This window comes from Coccomyxa subellipsoidea, assembly GCF_000258705.1.
Source record: "Coccomyxa subellipsoidea C-169, whole genome shotgun sequence".
Lineage (NCBI taxonomy): Eukaryota > Viridiplantae > Chlorophyta > Trebouxiophyceae > Coccomyxaceae > Coccomyxa > Coccomyxa subellipsoidea.
The window spans coordinates 900,063-921,935 of NW_005178032.1; the positions used below are offsets into that span (position 1 = coordinate 900,063).

At 51.6% G+C, this 21,873-nt stretch overlaps 6 protein-coding genes across 6 annotated transcripts; 3 read left to right on the forward strand and 3 right to left on the reverse strand.

Annotated features, from left to right (window-relative positions):
• Positions 1-412: 412 nt before the first annotated feature.
• On the reverse strand, positions 413-2,034 carry COCSUDRAFT_42915 (hypothetical protein; the record flags this gene model as incomplete). The annotated part of the gene is made up of 5 exons (XM_005646373.1): positions 413-601; positions 911-915; positions 1,170-1,374; positions 1,572-1,622; positions 1,816-2,034. 5 exons carry the CDS (start codon positions 2,032-2,034, stop codon positions 413-415), a joined length of 669 nt encoding a protein of 222 aa, XP_005646430.1.
• Positions 2,035-2,812: 778 nt separating this feature from the next.
• Positions 2,813-3,451, forward strand: COCSUDRAFT_37164 (putative molybdenum cofactor biosynthesis pathway protein; the record flags this gene model as incomplete). Its single annotated transcript, XM_005646374.1, has 2 exons — positions 2,813-2,954; positions 3,147-3,451. 2 exons carry the CDS (start codon positions 2,813-2,815, stop codon positions 3,449-3,451), a joined length of 447 nt encoding a protein of 148 aa, XP_005646431.1.
• A 1,228-nt stretch (positions 3,452-4,679) lies between these two features.
• On the reverse strand, positions 4,680-6,626 carry COCSUDRAFT_56335 (RNI-like protein; the record flags this gene model as incomplete). Its single annotated transcript, XM_005646375.1, has 5 exons — positions 4,680-4,864; positions 5,297-5,602; positions 5,852-6,126; positions 6,312-6,440; positions 6,616-6,626. The coding sequence occupies 5 exons, from the start codon at positions 6,624-6,626 to the stop codon at positions 4,680-4,682; spliced, it is 906 nt and encodes a 301-aa protein (XP_005646432.1).
• Positions 6,627-8,624: 1,998 nt separating this feature from the next.
• Positions 8,625-11,763, reverse strand: COCSUDRAFT_56336 (hypothetical protein; the record flags this gene model as incomplete). The annotated part of the gene is made up of 6 exons (XM_005646376.1): positions 8,625-8,849; positions 9,262-9,332; positions 9,676-9,823; positions 10,294-10,484; positions 10,745-10,844; positions 11,032-11,763. 6 exons carry the CDS (start codon positions 11,761-11,763, stop codon positions 8,625-8,627), a joined length of 1,467 nt encoding a protein of 488 aa, XP_005646433.1.
• Positions 11,764-12,970: 1,207 nt separating this feature from the next.
• Positions 12,971-15,298, forward strand: COCSUDRAFT_37165 (MC family transporter; the record flags this gene model as incomplete). The annotated part of the gene is made up of 7 exons (XM_005646377.1): positions 12,971-13,054; positions 13,283-13,408; positions 13,530-13,617; positions 13,976-14,130; positions 14,328-14,493; positions 14,865-14,986; positions 15,167-15,298. 7 exons carry the CDS (start codon positions 12,971-12,973, stop codon positions 15,296-15,298), a joined length of 873 nt encoding a protein of 290 aa, XP_005646434.1.
• A 4,435-nt stretch (positions 15,299-19,733) lies between these two features.
• COCSUDRAFT_56338 (hypothetical protein) lies at positions 19,734-21,619 on the forward strand (the record flags this gene model as incomplete). The annotated part of the gene is made up of 3 exons (XM_005646378.1): positions 19,734-20,354; positions 20,669-20,894; positions 21,132-21,619. The coding sequence occupies 3 exons, from the start codon at positions 19,734-19,736 to the stop codon at positions 21,617-21,619; spliced, it is 1,335 nt and encodes a 444-aa protein (XP_005646435.1).
• Between the last annotated feature and the right edge of the window lie 254 nt (positions 21,620-21,873).

Genomic DNA, 21,873 nt, shown 5'->3' on the forward strand with positions numbered 1-21,873 from the left:
TGTAACACAGTGCTACTTCAGCCACCATCCTGACATCCAGTGCAAGTGGAGACTTTCTTATATGGTTGCAACAATGCACGACAAAATCTGTCTGTACAGTGAGCTTCTACAGCACTACCCTCACGGTAAATCAAGCCATCAGATGATGCATTCCTTCTACACTAGCGACATTTGCACAAACAGGGCACTTAAGAGTGGGTTCCACTTCTATAAGGCTATCCTGAACGGGTGCTTTTATGACCTGCTCCGCATCATCAAATTTCCTTCAGCCAAACTGCTGAGCGGATAGTCAGTCTGCTTGCAAGACATGTCGGCAGACTTTTCAAACTTCAGGGGAGTTCGTGCACCTACTGTGCGCTCTGTTCATAGAATGAAAGCATGAATGAAATATCCTTCTTCGAAGCGGTTTCACTCAGGCCCTGGTAGGATAGGAGAAGAAGCCCCTGGTGATCCACAGGCGCAGCACAGTCTCCATGCAGCAGGTTCCACTGTGGTTGGCCGCATACATCAGTCGCATCCAGGCGTCCTTGCTCAGCTCATTCAGTGCAACATGATGCTTGAGCACTCCAAAGTTTCCAGCCAGGAATGCTTCACACTTCGCCTGCAAGCCGTGCATTGCAATTTGTCAGCCATCACAGCAGGGCAACTATGCAGGCCCCTGCTGAGGATTAGGGACTTCATGCACAGCTGCATGTTACATGCAGGTGACAGGAGGAGAATGGAAGGTGGTATGGGTGATTGTGAGCTTACTCAGGCAGCAGCCATTTGCTGAGGAGCATGAAACAGTCAGACAAATGCCAATGGCCCAAAAGAAGGTTTACAAACATGCCTGCAGACTTGGAAGCCGGCAGCGATCCGCCAGCAGGGCCCAGTCCAAGGCTGCCTTTGGATGCTCCATGCTCAGCGTCACCTTGCCTTCACACAAAAATGCCTTAAGCCAAAAGACATCATCAGCATCATTGCATGCAGTTGCATTCCAAGAACAGCCCTGTCATGCAGCTCATGACAGCTGCATCTCATGCCTCCTAAGCTAAGCATCATGACAGCTGTGCCTTGCACCATGATAGATGCATGTAAAGGTACTTGCATCTCATCACAGACATGTCAGATTCACTGTGTGTTAATGTCACATGCATGCTAGTGTCTGTGCATTTCCAGTGCCTGCGCACCTCGCAGGGCGCGGTCGCACGCATCTATCAATGGCAAGACCTGGAAGCGGTCTGCCAGGGGTGCCACCGTCAGGATCTGCTCGATGCTCCAGCTGTCGATCAAGCTGCCAGGGTCTGAAGTGTACACGTAGAGCAGAAACAGCTGCATGGCCTCAAAGGAGATGCCCTGCATGCTAGCATTCAGTGCTGTGCTTCCTCCCTTCCCCTGCAGCAAGTGACATGCACAAGCTGATACATTGGCCGAGGAGCTATGCGGATGCATCCAAATGCAATGCTATCCAGGATGGCACAATCCATCATGAACGTCTTGTAGACTTTGCACTGCAATGAAGACAGGTTACATTCAACCTTGGACTGTGAAGGCCTTCATCTGCACAAGAGAAAGGCGTGTTGATGTCTCACCTTTGTGGAGATGAACATGTCTGCCAGCAGAGGTGACTTCATCGCAAGAACCTGCCAAAGTGGAAGCAAGAGGCTTGATGGTCTGGCTTCAATGTCCAGATGCTCAATACTCCTCGTAAGTTTGTTTCGCACGCCGATTGACATGTAACCATTGCCTCGGTTATCTAAATCCCTTTTACTCTTTATTTATTGGCATTACGAGGCTGCGGAATGTGCTGAGCGGCAAAGCTATCTCGCGGCTCACCTGGGTGTGGACCTTCAGCAGCTTGCCATCGACCTTGAGAGTGCAGTCGGCCAAGTCTACAGCAACTTTCTTGGAAATGAAGCCGGTTTCAGCCAAGTGGCTCGTCGGAGAGTCAGAGTTCGGCTCTACAGAGTCGATCACCTCAGAGACATCGCGGCTATCGGGCTGCTTGCCGAAGCAGCACACCTTCATGACCGGCTTCGGCGGAAAATAAGGCATAGCTGGAAGGCGATTCGCAGTTTTCTACGACGATGTTTACAGGGAGAAGCTCAATCTTGTCTAAGTGTTGGGCGGAAGAAATCCGGAGGCTTGCCGGAGGGATGCATGTCTTTGAGGGGCAGGCAATAAAAGGCAATCTCCATTGGCATCTAAGAAGGTCAGTGATGTGCGAGGAAAGGACGGGGAAACGACTTGTAAAGCTGTCAAGCTTCTGCAAATCTATGTGTAACAAATTTGATCCAGTTCAATCGCGGAAAGATCTGATGCTGGTCAGATTACCAAACCCTTGATCACCCCATTCACAATAGCCGTTCGTTCATGATCGTGATATGAGACTTAGCGGGCATCATCTAAGGTGTTCTGGATTAATTATAGGCCCTTTGATCAGTGCAAGTACTAGGATAGCATCTGCAGTACCCTTGGTGAGCAGTGGATCTGGGGACATCTGGGGCAATGCTCTTAGAAGACATGACCAGGAATGCACACCAGCCAGCAGCGTGGACACTCTTTCACCAGTGAGATGCTTCAGCACATGGCGTCCCTCCTCGAGAAGGAGCTCAGCCGACCGTCAGAAGAGACCTACCTCCCGCAGTTCCTCAAGGACAGCACCACCTGCAGGCCTTACTCACGTGGACAGGTTTGTGTTGATGCTACAGAGATCCCTTTCAGGCCTGTTATGCTTATGGCCTACAGAATGTATGCATGCATGCTCACAATAAAGATGTTACAAGTGCTAATTGAATGCCAGGTGCTTCTGCGCAGCTCGGGCAAGGCCTCCATGGTAGATGTTGGGCAAAAGGCCAGCACAAGCAGGGTGGCTGTTGCTTCCGGACGAGTGCTTCTGGGTCCCAAGGTATTTGACCTTGTGCGGGATAACCAGATGAAGAAGGGGGACGTCATTACAGTTGCACAGCTGGCAGGTCTGAGGCATGACCTGGCGCTTCTTTGTGTCGGTGCATGTTGCACCACTCTGATGGAATAGTAAGAGCCCTTGCCGGAAGTAGCACCTGAATACACACAATCTGTTCAATCTGACTGGTGGATCCAATATGTATCGTGTGATTATATGAGTTATGCATGCATGAACTCAGCATTTCCTTTGGCTGAAACAGGGGTCATGGGTGCCAAGCACACGAGCCTGCTGATACCCCTGTGCCACAACATCAGCCTCAGCAGAGTAGATGTGAGTCTGTCGATGGACATGGAGAGCAATGCGATAACCATCCGTGGAGAAGCCAGGACCACAGGGCAAACTGGTGTCGAGATGGAGGCCCTCACGGCTGTGAGCACAGCAGCCCTCACAGTGTATGACATGTGCAAAGCAGTCTCCAAAGACATCTGCATTACAAGCATCCGGCTTGACGCCAAGAGTGGGGGCCGCAGTGGGGACTACAAAAGAAGAAAGAATCCTGGATGATGCAGGACAGTGATGTACATAAAAATCAGCGCCTTGTAGTATCAGGACAACATGCGCCGAGGATTACAAAAGTGGTCTTGAGACTTTGGTGCTGCAGCTGGGATTTCCATGTGATGACTGATCGCTACAATGTCCAGCACCGCTGTTGCAGATATGCTGCCAGCATGGACATGGTGATGCAAATGAAGCTGCAATTCACTCCCTCATCAACTCCGATATTACATGTCCAAAACAGTCAGTTTCAAGATCAAAAGCATGCTCAATCAAGGCGGTTAATTAACCAGCATTTCCATGCATGCATGACAGCCACCACCCATACTATAGGCATCCACAGCAATAAAGCAAATTCCTTGTAAATCACAAGTCTGCAGCAGTGAGGCACAGGCTTAAATTCAAAGTTTGTTTGATCCTCGGCAATATAAAATTTGTTGCAATCCTTCCAGGCATGTAAAATTTCTCTGTTTGCAGCAGCTGTAAAGCCACTTGTTGTACGCAACACGTCCAAATTGTCCTTGTTTGTGCAATCTGCAGCTGCAGCTGGACTCTCATAAATTTTATCTCGAGCAAGTGGCAACAAATGACCTCTGCAACTATCGTTCAACCTTCCGGCTGCTACTGACAGCACAAACTGTCAAAGTAGTGTCAGTCGAGAATAAATGCACGTGTATACCACAGAAACACCCAATACTTTACAAATTACCAATACTGTATATTCCTTCAAGTGGTGAATGGAATAAACCAATTCCGTACAAATGCAATCCCATGATATTTAGCAAACGAATGCCCCAAAGTTCTTTCCACTTCCATGCCCGGCCATGAAATACTTCAAATAGTGCTCAGCTACTTCTGTTGATGCATCTGCTGCTGCAGGACCACATCTTAGAAATACAGCTTCAAAGCATGAGCACATGCTTTACTAATGTTGAGGGGAGGCACTCGAGCAAAAAAGGTCAGCCATAGGGCTGCCAGGGAGGTTGACACACAGCTGTATTTATTGTACTTGCATGCAGGCCCCCACTGACTGAAACCCTGTGACTTAAAAGGGGCTTTGTTCCAGCAGAGAGCAAAATCGAACGATATGTTATCATGCATGCGTGCAGTACTACGTGCAGACCAAAGGCCTCACTGGAAGTTCCGCCCCTCCATCAGCTCCCAACCAGGGTGATGCAGTGTCAAGGCTCTCTTCTCAGTCCAACGATCAAGCTGCACTGGAGTTCATTCTACACACTCAGGAGTACCCGTGGAACACAGCGCAGTGGCGAGGCATGCGCCCTGTCAGCCGGCTGAGGCCGCTCTGCGAGAGGGTGGGGCAGTCGCTGACGTTCAGATGAGTCAGGGAGCTTAGTCGCGTCAGGCCGTCCACGCTGGCATCTGCCAGATCCTCGCACCCCTCGAAGTCCAGCTTGCGCAGACCTGGCCACACCATCAACACATCAGAAAATTGTGGCATGGAAATGTACAGTGAAAGAGTGCCCATAAGACCAGAGAGCCTCAAGATTATTTCGACAGGTTTCACAGGTCTCTTAAATGCATAAATGCAAATGTCATAATGATATCCACAATACACATGCTGAGCCCCACACCGTCTCATCTCTGGTGCTGACAAGGCGGTGAAATGCAATTTAGATATGGAAGCCCCACTGCCAAAGAAACACTGAGGTCTGCACGAACATCTATTTCAAAAGGTTGAGAACTGCAGCCACTCGGTCATACTTTGGTGATTTTGACACCTTCAGATTACAGAAAGAAATGCAAGCGACCAGATTTACACATGCTGCTTGTCACGCTAATGATTGGGCTTTGCCCGCAAAGTGCTAAAGCTCGACCAAGGAATTACTTGCACACCTGGGAGATGCGCCAGATCATTCAGCAGAGTAGCGGTGATCAGGTGCTTGCTGCCGCGCAGGTCCAGATCACCCAGGGCCGGCAGGCCAGTGAGGCTGTGCAGTGCGCCATCCGCCAGCCGCGCGCACCCAGAGAGGCGCAGCCGCCGCAGGGACATACACTCAGAGAGGGATTGTAGGCTGACAACGCTGGTACCGCTGAGATCGACGTAGGACAGCTTGTGGCAGGACTGCAGAGGCTCCAAGCCCCTGCTGCTGACAGCGGGGCAGCCCTGCAGACTGAGCCACTCCAGGCTATGGTGCAAATCTGCGGCATGTGCTGAGCTCAAATGAATCGAACACATGTGATCACATAATCATGACGTGCAGAAGTAGGATACCATGCCACATAAATTGGGCATTCGATCGGTGCTGGTATCTCTTTCAAGAACACACCTTGGTCACCTCGTTCTGATAACATTGGACCACATCAGAATGGACAGAATCATGAAAAGGTGCACAAGAGTAAGTTTGAAGCTCAGACATGTCCCAGTGACCTGCTGTAAGCATCGTGTACCTGCCAGATGGCGCATGCTGTCATCAGTGACAGCGTCAGCGCAGCCGGACATGTCCAGGTGGGACAGCCCTGTCAGGGCAGTCAGGGCATGGAGAGAGGCCGGATTGAGCCCTGTGCACCAGTTGAGGTCCAGGCGCTTGAGGGCTGGCAGGGCCGATAGAGAATGGATGTGGCTGACCAGCTCGCACTGGCTGAGGTTGACATAGGCCACGCTGGGGAAGAGAGGCATCATGAGGAGGTGGACGTCACATGTCCAGTACATGTTCCCGCTCAACCTGCGCACACATGCAGTTAGAAGTTCAGACTCGTGTTTTCTTGAGATGCATGGACCTGACCGCATCACCAAGATCACTCGTGTGCAGTGGTATTTCTGAGACATGGTACGCTGGCTCGTATACCATGTCACAGTTGGTTGCAAGTTGAATCGAAAATTCCTGAGGATTGGCTTCGAAATCAATACCTCGAGACGCTTCCGTTGACAGCGCTGCGCCAGTGCTTGCAGACAAGGCGCAGGCTGTGCCTGTCCTCATCCTCAGTCAGGTGCGAGGTGATGATGGCCATAAGCTCATCAGGCAGCTCCCAGAAGGCTCTGCACCAACATGAGTCTGATGAGAACATCACAGAGGGGCATTGAAGAGGATCAGCTTGTGGAAGTCTCAGGACCAATTGCGTCCATGACCCGCCCATGGATGCAACAATAAGGGCTTGGGAGACCGATGTGCAATTGATCTGGACACTGCACCTTCTGTCGGATTGAAACGCACCCATCGTTCATGCCTTTGGCCAGTGATGGTGATAAGACCAGGGCCGTGAGAAATGTGGACATGGTTTACCTGCGACACAATTCGGAAAAGCCTTTTCAGCAAGTGCTCACACGACTGACCAAGCTGCACATCACAAGCTGCAGCTGTATTTTAAAAAGGTAGGTGCACATATGCAGTGATCCTAGCCACTGTTTGTTGGTCATCACTGTCAAAGGCCTCGGGTGTCAATTTTCGGATTCGACCTTTACCAGATTCCTTCTTGTCCGTGCTGCTTTCACTGTCGATGCAGCGAAATTAAACTGGATATCTTCTACACTTCTTGGAATAGAGCGACGGCATGCGCTAGCAATGCGTTCCAACACTATTCGTCACCACTACGGACAATGATCGAAGTGAAATACTGAAAGAACTTCGTAGTAAGTGTGGAATGTGCTTCCGCAGTTTGTCATCTGGATTCAACACCTAAGTATGAATGCCACATCCAGGCAGTCTCGTGCCGATCTCAATATGACTGCACTCCACAGTGCATCGAATCCTATTATGCACGGAAGCAAGTGGTCCATTTGACTGACCTATGTTGAGACGCAGCCGCCCACATCCAAAATTCGACTTGCAACGACGCTGACGCCAAAACGTTGGAGCTCTTGTATATATATGTGTCATGGGCTCGGCAGCTCCAACAGTTGCCGTTTCGGAACCCGCTCCCCCACGTGGAAGCATATGCCTTCAGAAATGGCTTTGGGCTGGCCAAGGTGCCCATAGCTGGGCAGAGGATGAGCAGACTTTGCAGTGCAGATCGGAGTAGTCCAGATGAAACCTCACTGACTGGCTGTCATGCAACCAGCGCGCGTCATGTCAGAGCCCGCCCGTGCCACAGAAGACCTATGCCTGCAAATAGCTGAATAGACCTGCAGATCTGAAATCCTCCTCCTAGGCCTGGAGGACCTTTAAAATTGAAGGAAGTTCCACAAAGTCACTGTGGCACTTGTGGCAACATCATGCTGATCCTGCTGCACACTTGCGCCTTGGCAGTACCCAGTCAGCCAGTCACTCAGGTTGCGGCAAGACTGCTGCACAGATTACAGCAAGCGTCATTGCACTGTCCTCTACAGCCTGAGGTAGCTCCCCATGCTTGGCATGCTAACTTTATTTATGTGGCCACTAGGGCCAAATCCAAGACTGGACATGCACTACAAATACTCAACAGATCCACATGTCACTGCAGGACCCTGTTGCCCCTCAGAGACACTGAGCCAATCATTATTTATCATCTCATCTGCGACCTCTACTCTGAATGTGCCTGGAACACGCTGCATTGCCGTGCAGATAAATCATGTGCGCACAGTGACACACTAATTGAATCGGCTAGGACAGTACCTACGCCTTAGGAGGCGAAAATAACAAGCTGCAGACTAAAGATACCATCACGCGTCAACTAATTTTGTCAATTATCATCACGAGGCGCCATTTGTGCCAAGGGCGTGAAGCGCTAAAACAGTCTGACTTTTCTTTTTGGACAGGTTTCCATGCTCAACAAACGCTTGATAGTGAGATCCAGTGCAGTGAAACTTTCAAAGGGCTCAGAGCCAAACAGAGAAATTGCCGGATCATGATTGCAAGTGTCCCCCCTGTATGCAGCCTGCTCCATCTCTGCCATGCACTTCCTTTCAGGTGAGTGTCTGGAAAAAATGAAAATAGCTGTTGCACTGCATGACTGGCCTGACAGTGCCGGACCTGTCTGCTACCCCACAGCTCCCCTTCCACACACCACATGCACAGCCGGGCAGTCAAACACAGCCACAACATGCTCTCAAGAGCCTTCTATGACCCGCAACCAAGCCACTGCGAATAGAAACGTGGCCACAGGACCCTGCAGCTAGCACACAGCCCATAGCTCGCCACACAAAGCTCAAAGGCGCCACTATTTTTCACTGGCACTGACATCAAGACCAAAAGATCATGTGAACTCCTACTGACACCGAGGGCCTTGGACTCAGATCTTCCCCCAGTCAGGATTGCTCCTCCTGGGCGGCATAGATGTGGGCCACTTTGAGGCCGTCCACAGAGACTTCGGCCTTGGCCGCCTTCTGGTTGGGCTGCAGCCCACTCTGCATGCCGCTGATATTGGCGTCCGGCAGTGTCAGCCGGCACACATAGCCGCGCCCCTCCGGCCCAGGACTGAACTCGTACGTGGGCAGCTGCCACTTGTGCTTCTCGCAGAACTCCTTCAGCTCCTGCGCAGAGGCACAAGCCCTCAGAAACTAAACCAAATTTATGGCAGGACGCATCTCTGCTCAGTCCTGCACAGGAATTCTTTTATGGGCCACCTGCAAGTGGTCAAATCAATCTCTTCAAGCTTGCCATGGTGACAGAGTTTTGCATATTCACAGAGATAGTCCCCTGAGCGCGCCGGGCGCATGCAAAGTTTGATGAAAGTCTCATGCAAATATAGATGAACGTGTGATCGTGCATCCTGGGCCATCTGCAGTCTTGGAGTCTCCTACCTGGGCCTCTTGTGCACTGCGGCTTAATGAGAACCTGCATCCTGGACCTCTTGTGCTCTGGGCACCCTGATAATTTGGGCATGTTGTGCACTGCAGCTGTACAGGAATAAGCAGCATTGAGTGTTGCAAGTGGCGTTTGCACCTGCACAGGCCCCTTGACCTGAGGCGCCTGCATGCGCTGCTTCTTCAACGCTGGTCCGTCCTCCGTGCCGCCTGCACACCAGCAGCATGGATCACCATCCGGACAAAATCAATACTCTCCCATGCTGAGGTTAAGTTAACTTTGTTCTGATTGTGTCCCGCTCTGGGGCGGATTGAACTCCTGCTGAACTCTTGCACATCTTCTGTCTTCCAAAATAGGGGACAAAGTGCGCCTGAGACCGAGCCAGGCATGTCAAGGAATATTCCGCCTTCCAACCCATTTGGACATGGCTTTGCATCCGTGCTTGTTGGGCATGTGGAAAACTGCGCCAGCCAGAGGCCACCTGAGGCCTTCAGGTCTATAGGCATACAAATGCACTTGAGCAGTGGGTAAACATGTCTGGCGAGGGCGCACCTGGATCATTGAGCTCCTTGAACAGGTTTGCAGCGATACTCTGGGCATTGGGTCCGCCCTGCAGCAGAGCCTCCTGCTGTATCTTCAACATATCCTGCTCCTTGCCCAGCGCAACCTTGCGCACCTCAAATTCCTGATCCAGCATCTCCTGCAGGGGCGTGCGACTTCCATCAGCACCACCCATCTTCTCTTCATAGGAAGTCCTACAGGAAGTCCTACTTGCCCTCTCTTATCCACGAAGTGGTTCGCCACCGCAAGTACACATCAAAACAGGCAGGTCATGACAGCCAGGCAAAACTTTCTGCGCAGTGCATTTCTGATGCGCAAAATCATGTGATGCATCATGCAGACTATTATGATCCCGCGGCTGCAAAGACCTTGCATGCATGCCCTTCCGGCTCTGTTGCACTTGCCAACCTTGCATACATTGTTTCTCTTGTTGCCCGCTCTTCCTGCCAATGAAGGGATAATGCGTCTGCAGACGAGGATGAAAATACAGTGCTAGAAATATGTGCAATGCATGACGCATCCTTCTTGCAGGGAAAAGCATTTTCGGTGAGGTGTATGAGGTGCGCGTGCCTGGCGGGTGCGCAGGGCATCCATGCGCTCCTCCAGCACTTTGACGAGCTGCGCATGGCTGGGCAGCGCGGGGCTGTTGACCTGCACGGGCGTCCAGCCGGGCAGCGCGGGCTGCCCGACCCGCGTCAGCGTGCACATCGCGCTGTCCTTCGCCAGGGCGCCCTCGATGTACACGATTGCCATCAGCGCCGCGTTCTGCTCAGCATCTTCCGGTGCAGCGTATGGCACCACTGCAGCAGGGAAACAGGACGAATTTAATCAAATCCAGGGATTTCGATGGCCTTGTAACGCAACCTTGCTTGCTGCACTGGGCAGCACGAGCAACGCCATCAATAAGCACATGCATGGGTGTTGAGCTTTCATTCTCTGCCATGCATGTCATCTTGTTGAGAGAGCTTGTCCCAACTAGGCAGACCATGACAAAAGGTTTGCATGCAATGTCAAGATGAAATATCCATAGCATTTTGAGGTGGTGACATATTGATCTCACCTGGGGTGACCTGCAAGGCCAAGTGCGGCAGGATGCATGTAGCCTGGAACAGAGAAGGTGCGTCGGAGCTCTGCATTACATCGTAGCATGGCCGCGGGAGCTGCAAATGCACAGAAGGCCATCAGCTCACAAATTACACTGAAGAGCAATCGAGTTAGCAGGCATGCAGGTCGTCCTAACGCTTACAAGACAGTAGGAGCAGCAATGAGAAGCCTATGATATCCAGCCAGTGAGATGAGGATGTAAGAAACACATGCAAGCCTTGCCCAGATGAGCAGTGAGGTTACCATGTGCTTGAGAGACCACTCAAGCATGTGCTCGCGAGGGGAGGGGCCGACCCACTGCCCTCTCCGCCACACAATGACATCAGCCAGGGCAACCCCCCCTTCTGCATCTGGGCCCTTAACACCATTGGTCTGCGCATGTGCCGCCACTGTGCTGGCTGGCATTCCGTCTTCATTTGCCTGGTTGACAGTGGCTTGGCCTGCTGGCTGCGCAGGGCTGTTTGAGGACCCCCCAGGTCCCCCCTGGATCCCTTGCTGACTCAGGGACTGGAAAAACTGCGCTGCTGCCTGCTCTGCGGACTCTCTGGTAGCGGCGGCTGCCAAGGGGTGCCCTGCTTGGGACGGTGGTGCCCTCGTCCCCGTCTCTGTCTGATGGATGCTCACAGGCCGCATGGCTGGCATGGGCTGTGCTGCCCCTGCAGCAAACTGGAAGGTGGAGAGGCCGCCGCTCGAGCTGTGCACCTGCTGTGCCACCGGGCCGTGCCGCAGCGGATCGTACGGCTCTGGGGCTCCCAGATGCTGCAATGGCCCTTGCGCGAGTGCGGCAGCGAACTCCTGCTGGGAGGGCAGCGCAGGGAATGATGCAGTTGGCAACAGCTGAGCTGGGACAGTGCCAGGTCCAGGCGCTGTATCTGGGTAGTGCTGCTTGGGGGCTGCAAGGCTGCGATTGCCAGGGTAGTACTGGGCTGCTCCTTGTGGTGCCCCTGCTGCGGCTCGCTTTGCCCTGGATGGCATTACCCAGCCACCCAGGGGCCCTGCGAGCTTCGACGTTGCCAACTGCGTGGCCTTGTTCGCCAGATCAATTGCTCTGCGGTGTTGACCTTTTTGGAATCGCTGCATGTTGGCATCGTATACGGGCATCTGCACTGGTGGCTTGGAATGCAGATGCGATTCGTCCATATTTTGATAGCCTTGTTTGCTGCAATTGTTAGGGCTCAGCTCTGCATTGAAGTTTTATTTACGTCCAGCAAATCATCCACATAGATCGTCCCAAGTCGTACGGCTGCAGCCGTGTGCCTTGTGACGATCCACAAGCTATCTAGATTTCTTGATGATGCGTTTCAGCAGATGTGTCAACAAGACAACTTGCAAAACGCATCCAGGCAAACCAAGCAGCTCATGATGTGTGATCTCTGGAGCCAAAATAGAGACAATTCTACTCTCGGATGAATAGGTCAGTGAGTACGTACACTGAGAACATGTTAGAGATATATCTGAGCTACTTACATCAAGTCTTTTCGCAATCAAAGTGCCAAAAACAAGTGCATGCAAAAAAGATTGACTACCCTGACTAACTACTCTCACGTGACAGACTGCGCCCGTTTCAGAGGACACCATGTTGCCCTGAGAAATAAATGAAAAGTTGCCGAAAATGGGCATTTGACTCGTTCTTGCCGGAACTTGCAGAAGGGGGTACAGAGAGACAAAGAGAACCTGGGCACCCGGAATCACCCATCGAAGAGGTGCGCCTCCACTCTCACACACTCTCTGACTGACGGCTTGAGACTATGATACAATTTTGCTATCTATTCTCAGCGCCACGAATCTGCTTGAGCGACATTTGCTTGCTTAAGTGCATTTTAGAGAAGCATCAAAACTGTTCGTGCTGCGGACGGTCAGCTGTGCAGATAACGTCTGGAATTGGATTCTGCTTCAGCAAGTAAATAAGAACCTTCAATCAGTACATCGTTCTCAATAGACTGTTCTTGAGAGACGTCCTTCTTATCATCTTGCTCCCTGGCCTCACGGCCTGTAGCTTCCCTGCTGCTCTTCACTGATGTGGATTTTCTTTGTTTGATGTTTGCAGAGAAACTGGAAAATGCTCTTCCCGGTGTGCACGCCACCAGCAGCATGCTATGCTGCACCCCATCGTCCCTGCCCTAACAATTCAGGGCAGCCCTTGCCAGACCGCCCAGCCCCATTCATACCAGCCGCCATGGAAATGAAGGGCGGTGGCTGGCAGAATGCTGTCATCGGGCCTGTGCTGCAGTGTCTGGAGGCTGCCACACTTGGGATGCCGTTTGAGGTGCGTTTCTTACTGCGCCAACAGGAAACCCATCAATAAGCCTGCCTAGTCAGTCAGTGGATGAAATCTTGTATGTGCTTGTCAGTTTCAGTCTGTGTTCCATTTGGACAAGAGTCCATCATGCAGTCAGCTGCCTGGTCCCCCTTTGCACCTGAAAAAATTGCTCTTTGAGAGGTGAAAAGGTCACAGGAGTGTGGTTTGTGCCTTGACGTGATCGGTGTGCTACAGGTATGGAAGACGCACATGGGGAGGAATCGGGGCCAGACAACACTGGGCTCTCTGCGTGCCATCTATACGGAAGGAGGTGAAGGCTTCAAAGGCATTTCAGCATTCTGGGCAGGCACAGGCCCCAAGGTAGCCAGAACACCTTTTCACATGAGCAAAGGGCACACCTGTATATGTCTTGGAATAGTGCTCCTGAATGACAGAACATGACCAGGGTTTCTTGATGCAAGTGTTGTGTTCTTGTGTGCAGATGTTTGAGAGCGCGACAAAGGGAGCTATCCTGATGTACTCAAAGGAGGCCATCCTGAAGGTCCTGCATACCACAGACATCAGTCCTGGTGAGCAACCTAAATTCTTTAACTTACAGGTAGATTAGACTATTGGTGGGTGCCCTGGATGCAAACATGCTCGACGGACATGATGAGTAAAGCATCAATTCCTCGTTGAAAATGAGATTACCCATGATCACACCATTTGATCTCTGATCCGCGAGCCTTCAACAGCACTCATAGATTCTCTAGGCATGCTTTGCCCTGCAAAGATGTCAGTGAATGCATTTGGCCTTTTATGATGCATCCCAGTAGCTGCCAGTGAGAGCAGAAGCCTGCCGATCTTCATTTTAACAGCTGATAAGCTAGATGTGTTCAGATGCCGATGTGAAATGCATCTGCCGACATGTGTGTGCCACCATAACAGGACTGGGAGGTGCACTTGCTGGCGCTGGTGGCGGGCTGTGCCAGGTGTCAATCATGTCTCCCTGCACGTACCTGGTGACAGGCGCAGTCACAGGCAACAAGGACGAGTCTACCATGCATCGCATCAAAAGGACCTACGCTGCCAGGGGTATCAAGGTGCTCTTTCTTCTTGAATCTCACTTGCATGTTGACAAACTACCAGACACATCTAGTTGCATGCATTGGTTGAGCACGTCATGCACGATTGTTTACTCTTCATTATTGCTCTGTCTATCGCCAAATGACTACTCATCAACATGATGTTGAATGTGGCTTGTGCAAGTTGTCAAATCGGGTTTGGATCTAACATGCAGGGCTTCTATCCTGGGGGCACAGCCATCGCGTTCCGCCAGGTGACGAACTGGGCATCCCGGCAAGGTTTCACAGAGGCTGTGCGCAACCAGTTTAAGAAGAGCATCCACGGGTCGGCAGACGCCAAGCTCACCAAGGGCCAGGAAGTGGGTGCAGGCATCCTCGGAGGTCAGCCTCTCCCCTGCCCTGCTCTCCCACCATCTCCCTTGCCAGAGGATAGCTGTTCAGCAGCTCACATCACTTGCTTGATTTGCTGCAATTTTAGTCCGCCCAATCTAGAGGAGCGCCATCGGATATTTGTCCCCACCTGCCCAAGTCCAAACCCAGCTGGTAATTCAGGGGCTGGGGAGCTCAAAACAACAGCGTATCCACAGATAGATGAAGAGTTAGGACCAGGAATTCCTCGAGCAAATGCCACGTGCGGATCACTCTAGTTTCTGCTGAACCACTGCTCTCATTCTTGCTTGACATGCAACATATTGGAGTGAATGCTTGTGACTGGATGGGCTGTGATTCAAAGAGTTTCTCTGCTTGGGCAGGGGCGCTGGCGTGCTGGAACCATCCGTTTGAGGTGGCGCGCATTGAGGCTCAGGCGCGCGGCGACCAGGGCCAGAAGGACATGAACATGGTCCAGATCTTCAAAATGATCGTCAAAGAGCAGGCATGCGCCCTGGGCTCCCTCTGACATGCCCTGTTTGTGCCATTTCAAACACTTGTGGTGCCCACTTCAGCGCACTGCATTGTCCCAAAACAGCCTCTCTTCCTGCTATGCAATAGTGAACTTGCATGGTGGAATGAAGGATAGGAGTCGGACATTTTTGAGATGAAGTGTGTGGTGCAGGGGCCAAAGGGCTTGTTCAAGGGCCTCGTACCGCGCATCATGCTGGGCATCTGGCAGACACTGTTCATGGTCACAGGCGCAAAGCTGGTGCAGGAGGCACTTGCCGATTACACCGCTAAGCCCGCATCATAGCACAGTCCTGATCTCTCTGCTGATCTCTGGGAAGTCATCGCCCACTTCCATACTGCTGTCACAGTGGCCAGCCAACTTTGAGAATATACTGTAAGCACCAGAGATGAAGTTGCATTTCTGGAGTGTTCTTTATTTGTGAGATTCGAGCCACTGTTGCTTGCGTGTAGATTAGGTCACCGTTGTGTCTTCCGGTTGTTTGTTGCCAACGCACATAGGCTTGGCACAGGTATGAATTAGGTTAGGGAGAGTGCAGAGAAGAGTAAAGCGTGCCAGCCAGGCTGGTAGCAGTATGCCATGTTTGGCAGCATCGAACACATGCTTTGTATCATTTCTGTATAAGGAGAGCCGGCTTCTAGCGTTTGTGCTGGAACAGGAGCATCCTTAAATATTTCCGGCACTGCAAGCAGTACTGCAGTGCAATCTCTGGACTGGGTACCACAGTATTGCTTGTTCTCATTTCTATGTTGCTTAGAATTACAACAGAAAGAGCAACCTTGATCACAATTGTTTTGCCTCTTTGCCTCATTGAGTTGGAGTCATCTGAGTATGGAACTGTAGCATTCCAAAGAATAGGAACGCGGAATGCCTCATTTAGAAGTTCGTGTAATAGAAAGCTTCCCATACACACCCATGATATCTCTTCTCATCCACTGCCAGTGTGATCATGATACTCTACTGGTCTAAACTTTCTAAATATTCAATGCCATGGCGCCACGATCGCTTCAAAGTATGCAATCTACCCAATAAGCAGAAGACTGTATGCAATTCTCCAAAGGCTAGGTTGATAAGGAAGCAAGCATGTGGCATGCTTCCTGTATCAACATAGGTCACTTGTCTGCCTGATCATTAATTTGCCACGATCAGCAGGCATCTGCACTGTCTTTGACACCACAGATCCCTGCTGCAGCTCCAGCAAATTCCAGCACATCACTCCTCTCTTATGGCCCAACACATCATGGTAGAGCAAGGGCCCAGGTGTTCTGCCAAGTGTTGCTCTGTGTAACGGCGTAGCCATTCCTGCGCAGCAGGTCTAGCGCAGAGGCCGTGTCAGTCTCGCTGAGATGATGATGCTCAAAGCAAATCAGCGCCGGTCGAAAGCTGCCAGAAGAATCCCTGCTGTGTCCCAAGGGCAGCTGGTTCAAGACTTCCAGGTCATAGCCATCGACGTCCAGCACAAACAGCACCACATCTTTTATAGCATGCTCGCTCAGGAGCTGTGAGAATGACATTGTGTCCACCATATACACTTCCACCTGTGCAAAAGAAGCCAGATGCAATCTTTTCAATTTCTGTGGCACCCTAGAGTACAAGATACAGTATGCTGAGGTGCAAAAACAACATGATCTATGCATATGCTTGAGAGGAAATGCTGAAATGACAGAGGGTGACTAAAATGCAATCAGTTGTATTTGAGGATATGCTGTCCTATATGTAGGACATGATCGCACCTGAGCATGCTTGAATTGTTTGTTCAGGTGAGCCATGTCAAAAGAGCATAAGATTGGTCCAGTCGGGTGGGTCTTCATCGATTGTGGCACCGTCCTCGTCCATGTCGAGACAGAACATTTTCTGCTTTCCTTTGCCTGGATGTCACATAGATATCTATCATCGATGCACTCAGCGGATCTACATACTCAGATGTCTTTTACACTTTCATTAAGCTGATAGAGTCCAAGAAGCACACAACATGTGACTAGTCAACTTGATCAGCGCTGCTAATCGCAGCGTTCACAAAGGTTGCATCTGGGAGGTGCGCCACATTCTTCTGCACCTGCTTAAAGAGGGCGGGATGGGTTCCACGAAGACTTTCCTGTAAGCTCCATATTTTCCAGGCTGCTGATCAACGGATCATTCGAATTGTTCATTGTGTTGGATCCAACCTGCAGGGTCAGAATTGAGCCTCTCAGTCCATCCATGATCCTTTGATGGTTCCTCAAGTTACGTCACTTGGGGTACCTCTGCATGGTGAGGGAATCAGCGATTGGGATTGAAAGTCATGTAAAGTAGGACTTACCACCAATATCGTCCCAGAAGTGTGAATTTTGGGCAGGTAATCCTAAAGCGCAGGTCTGTTCTCATTACTAAGAACACTTCCTCGAGAGCCTTTCTGATCTTCTCTTTGCTCTTCGGTGATGGGCAACCTTGTAAACGGCCTCCTCGGACTGTAGCCGCTGCAGTGCTGCTTGTTTGCAAACTAAAATGGATGGTGAGGAATACTGCCACCCGCTTCCACTTGCAGAGAAAGGCCTTGGCATTCCTAATTTCACGCTTGTAGATGCATGGGACATTCCGATTAATATATCTAGCTTGTTACAGCTCTTCAGTAAAACGATATATCAAGATCATCACTGGTTGAGCCTCCAAAATCGAAGTTGCCAACAGCAGAGCACAGAGATGCAAACAGCTTCGTTTTCTTGCACTTGTACCATGTCAATCTGTCTGATCTTGAGCGTCCGTCTTCGTATTGTTTTCGGAGGCAGACCTGGCACGTGGCAGCATGTGCGCTTTCTCCTAAACCCTGGAATTTCGCGTCTGCAGTGTGTTTTTCTGGTCAAGATTCACCGCATTAGTTGATCTAGAGTGCTTGGTTGAGGTCTGTGTATGCAGAAAGCACTTTGCCAAGAATTGTGCTCCCGATGTGAACAACCGATAGAAAAGCTTTGCCAAGCACTCTTGGAAGTATCTACACAATCGTTGCCCTTGCATTTGTGTCGATTTGTATACTACAGTCCCTTAGCTCACGGCAGAGCTGATCTTCACTCCTAGAATTACCTCGTTTCCATCACAGTGCCACTCATCAACTTGAAGGCTGCCCATATTTCCGATGTTGGATCGACATCGTTGACGTTGCCATCATGCATCTGTCAAAGAGGGAGCTGGCTGAGGCTGGCATCTTCTTTGTGACATTTGCGCGGCTGGCCATCGGCTTCCTTCAGATAAACAAGACTGGTGGGATTAAAGGAAATCTGTAGAATATCTCACTAGAAAAGTTGATGGGGAGCTACATAAGACAGCCTTTCGTTCCGTTTCTTCTTTCCTGCTGCCTCTGTCTGACAGTGAATCTAGCTTCCTGCAGGACATCTTGTGGAGTTGGTATCTTTGCTGGCTTTAAGCATCATATCCACGGTGCAAGAGTGGTCAACTGGCCCTGAAAAGGGTGAGTGCTCCGACCAACCCCTTGTTATCATTGATTGGGCTCAATGCGAATTGACGCTACCTGTGCAGCGCTCTGACATCTTCCTGCTCCAACAATGAGTTCCATGGGTGAATGGAAACCGACCAAGTCTGCCGTGATGCAGGATATCGGTACCGCACAAGGCATGCAGATTCGGAGGGGCTAGCTGTTGGGGCTCTGGCAGCACCTTGGGCCTTTGCTGGAATGCTGTTGTCAAGCTTGCGTCACAGGACAGAATCAGGTCAGCCTGCACATTTTATACGATGCTGTAGACCTCGGCATGATCACAGAACCACAGTGCAGGGAAGAGCGCATACGCCGACAGCACGTTGCACATTTCGCAGAAACAGTAAATTTCTACTGTCAACATAATTACAAGTCACCTTTCGATGCCTGGGTGCGCAGGATTTGCACACTTTGCTGTACGCAGTTCTATTATATCATCACTGGCCATGGTGGCATTTCTGGCCATCCGCACAGAAGGCAGCATGCTGCCACCAGAGGATCAGACAGTCTCACAGGCGCCTAAAAATGTACCGGCATCCCCCCTCCGGTGTGGTCCTGGCTCTCTTTTGGTGGCAGCACAGATATGGACTGCAAATTTCCTGGAGAGAAATGCCAAGGTGCACTGAATCATACAAGGCAAAAGACAAGCGCTGTGTGCTTTCAGGAACCGAAGCAGAGCTGGAAGTAACAAGGGGCCTTCCACCTCCTTGGCGAATAAATCAGCAGGCAGCGGATATGTCAAGAATGGTCTTCTGTCTGGGAATCAGATTGCTGTGGCTGCTGGAATTGTGATGCTGTTCCTCATTGCCGCAGCGCCTTCAAGAGGTGCTTGCTCACCAGCTTCGAGTTCTAGCACACATGTGCCCTGGGAGATTGCTCTTCGGCATAAAGCAAAGTTTACCGAGACAATCAGCGCATTTCTTTGGCACTCTGCAAGTAGCAAAGATTATGTTGATATTCAGGAGGAAAAGAGGAGCATATGCAGCAAGTTGCTTGGGACAATGCTTATGTGAATGGGACTATTGCTGCCGCTGGATATGCCCTCAATGCGACTGCAGCAGCAGGCAGCATGCACCTCATGCTAACCCATCTGCCCAACTGCTTCACAGTGGGTGCGAATCTCCTTTTTCTACTACCATTGTGCTACGTAATGGGGCAAATGTTTGCCATGGTCTTCACTGCATCCACACATGATCAGATGCATTTGGCGCAAACCTTGATGCCATGCTTTGCTCCTTGTCTTCAGGAGAAGCTATGGTGGTGGGGCAAGCTGTTGCACTGCTTCTGTGGGACGTGCTGCTCCTAGGAGCCTCCTTTGCTGCTGGCCTCCTGGAGGCAGCTTTACCTGTAAAGATTCAACAGGACAGCCAGTTGGCTGGCAGCGGTGGCAGTGAAAAGCCACTGGGGGGACTGAGCAACATACTTGTGTCGCGATCGGACGCGAGCCTCTTTGTGGAGCTGCTGGTCTTTGGGGCACTGCTGACTGGACTGGTGGTGACTCAACTGCTGCGCGCGCTACACGCACCTGCAAATATCCCGGTCAAGCCCGACAAGGAGCACGCGCAGGGGGTCAACGTGGCCGCAGACGGCAGCCGGGAGGCGCTCGCAGCCGGCAGGAAGCAGCAGAAGGGAGTCAAGCGGAGGGAAGGGGTGCGAAGGAGGGAGGGAACACGGCTGGGAACAGTGGCTTTGCTGGTAGCGGTGCTATGTCTGGTGTTGGCGGCGGCGGTGCGGCCGGCGCTGTGGGTGCTGGGGTTTGCGCTGGGCAGCTGGAGGAGGGTGGCCCTGCTGGGCTACTGGTGCCTGCTGCTGGCCGGCGCGCTGCCCTTCATGGACTGGGTGTCCGGCCGAGTGCCCACCATCATCGTTCGCAAGGTGCTTTGCTCACACCCTAATGCCTGACCAGCATGTCGTGCACAATCAGGCACATCGAGTGCTGTAGTGGGATATCTGCACTGTCCAAAGGTATATTCAGCTGTTCTGTGTCTTGTGATTGTTAATAATGATGCAAAAACGAGGACAAAGGGCTGCTTTATAGAAGCTGGAAAGGTGTCAGTCGCAAGGGTATATCTGTTGGGCAGGCCAGTAAGTAATTTATCATCTTCCTCTGGACGCCAAGGCACCACATAATCTCTAGATGGGGCGATGGGGAAATTCACCGTGAGTTTGGGCATTGGGCAAATCTGCAGGGCTACCACGTCCTGGCGATGGCGCTGTTCACGCCGGCGCTGCTGCTGGAGCCGCAGCTGCTGAGCATGTCGCTGGCCATCGCTGCAGCGCTGCTCGTGGTGGCCGAGGTGCTGCGCGTGGGGAAGGTCCCTCTGCTGGGCCCCAAAATCCACCGCTTCATGACCTCCTTCATCGACAGCCGTGACGCCGGGCCCTTACTCGTCAGCCACTTCTCCCTGCTGGCAGGTGGGCACCTATCTACTTCTCACTCTTCTTTCTCATGCCTTCTCGATCAGCGCTTGCGATTCTCAGTGCGCTCTGCAGTTGCTATGATATGTAAGTCAAGCAGCACGTTTTCCAGCCCAAACTATGCAATTCATAGCTAAAATAACCATTGAAGGTGTCAGAAAGGAATTCCGACAGTGCTGGAAGATATTTTGTCTGAAGTGAACCTGAGGGATCATGGGGGTTTGTCGGTGGCAGGAATGGCGGCACCTGTGTGGCTGTCAGCGGCGTCGAGCACGCCAGTGGGCAGCTGCGTGCCTGGTCTGGCGACCGCCTTTTCAGGCATCATGATCCTGGGCGTGGCTGACTCAGCCGCCAGCGCGATCGGCCGGCGCTTTGGCCGCCACCGGATCCTCGGGACCGGAAAGACGGTGGAGGGCACTCTCGGCGGTGTGGTGTGCACGCTGATCGCGTGGCTGCTGCTGTGGCCGCTGTGCCGCTGCAGCGGCAAGGAAAGGCCTGTGCTGTTGGAGGGCATTATGGGCGGCGCAGGGGGGGAGGCGAGTTTGGTGTCAGGGAGGGATCTGGTGGGCGGGCTGAGCTCAGGACTCAATCAGGTGTCAGGGGGTGTCGCTCTGTGGGCGATGATTGCGGCCACAGTAGCTTCCTGCCTGTTGGAAGCTGCCACCACGCAGCTGGACAACATCTTTCTGCCGCTCCATCATTATGCCATGGTCTCTGCATGAGTGCTTGTACATGCGCAAATTGTCATGCTACATTGTTATCGTAGGAAGGTTGTACGCTAGTCATCCATCTGATCCTATTGTTAGTGTTTCCTATTTGTCAATGTAATGGAATTCATTTGAGGCAGCACCAAGGTCCTGGACCAGTTTACCCCTGTTCTCACCCCTCTGTTTCTAGGCTTCTTGAGGGTTTAAGGCCAATTGACATTAACTCTCCGTTCACTCATTGCAACCACATCAATCTATTCTGTGCAAAA